Source organism: Manihot esculenta, chromosome 1 (assembly GCF_001659605.2).
Source record: "Manihot esculenta cultivar AM560-2 chromosome 1, M.esculenta_v8, whole genome shotgun sequence".
Classification (NCBI taxonomy): domain Eukaryota; kingdom Viridiplantae; phylum Streptophyta; class Magnoliopsida; order Malpighiales; family Euphorbiaceae; genus Manihot; species Manihot esculenta.
This window is the reverse complement of record NC_035161.2, coordinates 11,620,981-11,626,617: the sequence shown is the minus strand read 5'-3', so window position 1 is coordinate 11,626,617 and position 5,637 is coordinate 11,620,981. Positions and strand designations below refer to the sequence as shown.

General features: G+C 32.9%; 1 protein-coding gene across 1 annotated transcript; it reads right to left on the bottom strand.

Moving 5' to 3' along the window:
- Window positions 1-424: 424 nt before the first annotated feature.
- On the bottom strand, window positions 425-3,377 carry LOC110618103 (putative glucose-6-phosphate 1-epimerase). The gene is made up of 8 exons (XM_021761153.2): window positions 2,603-3,377; window positions 2,380-2,454; window positions 2,114-2,170; window positions 1,846-2,009; window positions 1,517-1,651; window positions 1,278-1,380; window positions 1,041-1,137; window positions 425-955 (listed from the first exon to the last, which is right to left on the bottom strand). Exons 1-8 carry the CDS (start codon window positions 2,714-2,716, stop codon window positions 786-788), a joined length of 915 nt encoding a protein of 304 aa, XP_021616845.1. The 5' UTR covers window positions 2,717-3,377; the 3' UTR covers window positions 425-785.
- Window positions 3,378-5,637: the final 2,260 nt, after the last annotated feature.

Here is a 5,637-nt window from a genome sequence, read left to right as displayed (position 1 = left end):
TATTAGTAATAATATTTATTTTTCGATGACTAATGGAAAAAGTAAATTTATAAAATTAATTTATATCTTTACAATTACTTTTTGATAGCGTAAAAATAAAATAAAATAAAATAAAATCAGTGATAAAAATATGTAAAATTATAATTTTATAAAAATAATTTACTAAGATATTAATTATTTGTTTTCTAAAAAATTAAAAAGAGTGAATATATTTCTAAAATTACTCGATTTCTACTAGATTTTTAATTACTTAGTTTAAAAAAATAAAAATTATTTAAAAAATGAATTAAATAACTTAATTAAAGCAAGCAATAATTTTAAATAATTAAGAAAATTCAAATGAAAATCTTAATTATTTATTTTCTAAAAAATTAAAAATTAAAAATTTTAATTATAATAATTAATCAATAGTAGTAGAAAGCTGTTACTAGATAAGTTATACATCAGTAGAGGGCAAATTTATTAACCATAAATCCAAATATGCATGTAGTTATATACACTTATTGTCGGTAAATAATTTTTTTCAACATCTCTTGCCTGCAACTACAACACAAAACCTTAAACTAAAATTTCCTCTTCACTAAACAAATACACTGCTAATCAACCTCCCTCATCACATGAGAAGGTGATTATTATTATTATTTTTAATTTTATATTTGCCCTAAAAATAAAGATTAAACTGTAGCAGTAGCCACCACAAAGCAATGCTTCTTTGGGGTTATTTAGTGATCCATGCCTCCTTTGAATATTCATGTCAAATCAAGAGAAATTTAATGCGGTGTTCATCAACTGGAAGAGACAGTAGAGAGTTCTAATCTACCTGTCCATTCCTCTCCTGGCTTCAGTGTTATTGGCTTCTCTATTTCTGCCCCATCAATACACAGCATCTGCTTATACTCTTCATCTCCGAAATCTACCATGGACTTTGATTTCTTCTCCCATGGATTCCACACCACTGCTTATAACCGCTACTTTAGTGCAGATTTCAGAGGTTGAAGAGAACAAAAATAAATGGGAAAGGAGGAAAAAAAAAGGCTTACCAACATCTGGAAGTCCTTCTTTTCTTATTAAGAATGTGCGCTTTCTTTCGTGATCAAAAACAGCAACATCTGAAGAACTGAGATAAACTCTGTCCACCTGCAAATTAGAAATCCATGACTATGCTTTGTCTCTCCGTTTCTTACTAATTCATAATCTAATCCAGGTTTCTCATGTTTCAGAACAGGAAAAATTCCAGGAAGGTAAACCGCATACGAAACATAACATCTTTCTATTACCTCGGATTCAAATGTCAAGGTATCTCCTTGTTCTGTGAAGCGTTCTCTTTGGCACAGGTTGTCAAGATAGTCAAGAGTTTCCAGCCCTTCAACCCTTACTTCACTGTAATCAAGCACTAATCACATGGGAAATCTACACAACTATTACATCTTTAAGCTGTGATTTACTACACCGCCTAGAAGATCACTTGCGAGAAAGACTAATTCTATAATGAACCTAAGAGGAAAATAGCTCGTACCTAATGTCTGAGATCGCGAAATATGTGTGATAAGCAATGGAGAAACTAAATGGCTTGCTGTTAATATTCCTGATGCGGGATAGCAAGGTTAGATTTCCATCTGCTGACAAAGACACCCTGAGACGAAACTCGAAACTGAAAAGAGCAGGCCAATCATTAACAAATAGTTAAGCACAACTTGCAGTTAATTAACCATTTATTTAATAAAAATAAACTATTCCAATCCAGATCACATGTTGCTTAATATAATTACTTTATTCAGATTTAGCTACTATCTCATGATCTAAGGATATAATATAGAGCTGATAATTATAAATTAGAGATAACACCTGTGTGGCCAGATCTTTAGATCTTCTTCAGATGGCCTGAGTATCAAGTCAACATAGGCTTTACCATTGGAATCATTGTGAGGCAATGGGGGTGGATTCTCATCAATCAACCAAATTTTCTTCCTAGCAAACCCATGTTGCTCCAACGCTCCCCGATTTCCAAACTTTTAACACCATATTAAGGAAACCTATTAGCCAGAGATTTCCAATATTGGCATTTTGTCAAACATATTGCTGACAAATACACACATATATAAGCTCATAATACCTGGGGAAAGCAAATGGGAATTCCTCCTCGGACTGGGTTTGGTGGCTTGAAAATTGCCTGTTTCAGATGAAAACCAAAGATAAACTTGAGAAATATAATTGGGAAATAACCAAAAAATTATCAGTAGAAATCTAAAAAGTTTGAAATAATGAAAAGAAAAAATGCAGCTGGAATGCAAAAAATCTAATTTAATTGCATAATACTAGAACAAACGAGATATATAAAGGTAATAATAATAATAATAATAATAATAATAATAAATTTACCTTACTACTAGTGAATAGCAGTTCTTCTCCCTGATCAGTCGTCCATGAGAGAACTTGTCCTCCATAGAAGCTAACCTGGATGAACATGAGAAATTAGGATGCAAACCACAAAATTTTACTGTTCATTCCCAGAACTGCAGCTTTGTACATCTACATGAAGCATCTAATTTGTCTAATTGATTAAAGAAGAAAGAAGAAGAGAAGATGTGAAAAGATTTCTGACCCGAGCTGAAGCTCCTCGAGGATTACTCAGCACAATTTGATCAATTCCATTTCTATCTTTTGACACTTCAACTGCTGCTGCTTTCTGATCAGAGGCTGCTCCAGAATGATTCATGGTGAAAACAGAGCCAAGGAAACTCTATGTATCTCTCTCTGCTCCGAATCCAAAAACCAAGACAGAGCTTTGAGATTCTTCTGAGCCAAGAAACAATTAAGAAAGGCTCAGCAGTCACTGAAGCAGTTGAGAATCTCAACTTTCCTTAAGCACCTTTCTTGTGACAAACCTTATTTTCCCGTGAATGCAAAACCAGAATTCAACTACCTCAATAACTTGATTAATTGTGTCTCTCTCTGCTGGGAAATTAATAAATCTTAACTTGAAAAACAGATACAGACCAACCAAAACACAGAGTCGGTATCTCTCAAGGGGAAATTCAATGGGAAAAATAATTACCCAGATGACCAAACTGCCTAAAATTCAAAAAATACCAACCAAAAATTGAAACAAAAGAGGGAAAAAAAGGATAATAAAGTTCCAAAGTGAAACGTTTTTGGTTCAGTTTCAAAGAAAAAGCATTTATGATGAAAACAATTACTGCTTAACAAAAAGGGTGAGAGTCAAGATTGGATCACAACTTTTCCAAGAAAGAAAAGAGGAAGAGGGAGAAAGATTCTACACAGGATTTGGTCCAATATTGTCTTTTAATAAAGAAATGATGAAGGGCCACAGAGAAGAAATAATCCTAGGAGAGATAGATATATCATGAAGAGGAGGACGGTGACGGACTTGATTAATAAACAAAATTAGTACCCACTTGCGTCTTAACAACGAGTTTTCCAGCGTGGAGAACGGGAGATGATGTGGTGGGCTTGGCTTCTTCTGAGCGTGTGATGTGGACTCAAGTATGAAACATGCAACCATCATCATTACCTGAATTAACGAATAACTACCCTGGAAAGATTTTTGGTGGAATATTCAAAGTTTTTGGTACTCGGGAAAAGTTCTCTAGCTTAGGTGTTATGTGCTTTTAATTAACCTCCGTGTGCTGGTTTCTCTTCAGGGACTTGGAGTTCCATTTTTTACAAATCTTTTATCGCCTTTTCAATTATATCCTTTTTCTATGTAATTTTTAGCATAATTTTTAAAATTTTATTGCAATTATAATTTTAAGATAATGTAATCGATTCGAATCAAAATAACTAATGAATTAAGATTTTAATTTAATTTATTAAGAAAGTTGATTTAATTTTAAAAATTAAAAAAATTTATATAATTAAATTAAATTAAATAAATATAACTTGAAAGTATTACTTTCTAATTATTAATTGATGCAGTGATATTTTCTTTTTTAAACTTTTAAAGGTTTTGGGTTCGATCCCTAAAACTAACATTCTCTGTTTTTTCTTTTTTTTTTTCTTTTTATTTAGCTTAATACCAATAAGATCATATAATCTATTTTAGATGTAAACATAAAGACATTCAAAATAGTATTATAAGCCTCACAATTCTAGCTTCCTCCTACTTTTCTCTCGGTTAGATATTCATTTCTCTCTAACCTTTTTCTCTTTCTTCTTCTCTATATAGACGATTGATTAATGTTGTTTATTATCTCAATCTTGTTCTTGCGCCTACACTTACTATTGCTTCTAGAGATCTCTCTTGTTGTCACCTCTGGAGCTCACTTTCACTCTCTAACTAGCGCTTGTTCTCGCATTCGCTAATGCAAAGGAGAAGAATGCAACCAATTGTTATCAATTTTTGCTATCTTGCGCTCTCTCTCGGCTAATGTAGTAACAAAGCCGCTGCCAATGACAACAACAATTTGTATTCTATGATCTTGCTAGTTTTGTTTTATAGTTACTAAGACAGTTACTGTTTGGGATTATATCTCTATTTCTAAGAGTGCTTCAAATATTCAAAAAATAAAGTTCTTGAGTTGTATTTGTGATTTGTAGATGTGAGTTATGTAGTTAAGTTTGCAATTTCTTTATGGAAATAAGTTCAAATCCACTTCTAAACTTCTAATTAAGGACCAAATAATTCAAATTTCAGCTTTTAGCTCATATTAATCCCATACTTTGCAAAATGGGCCAAACAAGGGCAACTATTATCAAAGTTCTAGCATTTGATGCTCCATAGAAATTATTTAATTAAATTAATATAATAATAAAAAACTATAAAATCCAACTTTTTATTGAAGCTATAAAATCCAATTCATTGTAACAGAAGAAGATATATGGCCAATAAAAAGAAGATTCCAAAATTTACAATCAAGTAAATATTTCTATAATTAGTCCATAAAGAAAACACATAAACAGGACAGCTACATATTATTGTTCAAGTTTTTAATACGTTAAACTTTCATCTTAGAGAAAAAAATTTAACACATTAAACTTAGGTAATAATAAACAACATAGATGCAAGACTTCATTGCGAATATTATAGTTTGATCAACACAATAATTTCATGTCCTTATTTTACCCTGAAACCAATGTAATACCCGGCTAGACTCCGGTATCGGAATTCCTACCATCCGATGGAATCTCGGATGTCGGAAACCTCTAGAAGGGTAAAATCATGTTTTTACAAAATGTTTTCATATATTTTATGGTTTTAAGTAAGAAAGAAATTGAATTTTGAATGAAAAGGACCATGGAGGCATTTCCAGGTTCGGCCGCCGAACGTGGGATAGTTTAGGGGGGCACGTTAGGCTTCCGAATGTGGCTTTCTTTCAGCCGCCGAACCTCATATTCGGTCGCTGAACGTGCATGCGTTTTGGAGTCGCCTTCGGCTTCCAAAGGTGGCCTGGCTAGCCACCTATAAAAGGCCTCATAGCCGAAAATGGGCGAGCTTCCTCCCCTATTTTCGGCCAACGGTGAGTCCATGTCCTCCCATGGTTGGTTTTGATGATTTTCCCCAAATCTTTCAAGTTTTAACAAGTGGTTGCTTGGTTTTTGAAGTTTTTGAAGCTAAGATCAAGTTTTGGAACTTGGAGACCCAAGGAGCTAGATTTCTCCCATCTCCAAGTTAGGATC

Excerpts from the sequence above, each read along its gene's own strand:
- LOC110618103 (XM_021761153.2), bottom strand. The coding sequence starts at position 2,716 with ATGAATCATTCTGGAGCAGCCTCTGATCAGAAAGCAGCAGCAGTTGAA. Across the intron at positions 1,381-1,516 it reads TTCGCGATCTCAGACATTAG|TGAAGTAAGGGTTGAAGGGC; the intron begins GTACGAGCTATT and ends GCTTGATTACAG. Across the intron at positions 956-1,040 it reads AGAAGGACTTCCAGATGTTG|TGGTGTGGAATCCATGGGAG; the intron begins GTAAGCCTTTTT and ends GGTTATAAGCAG.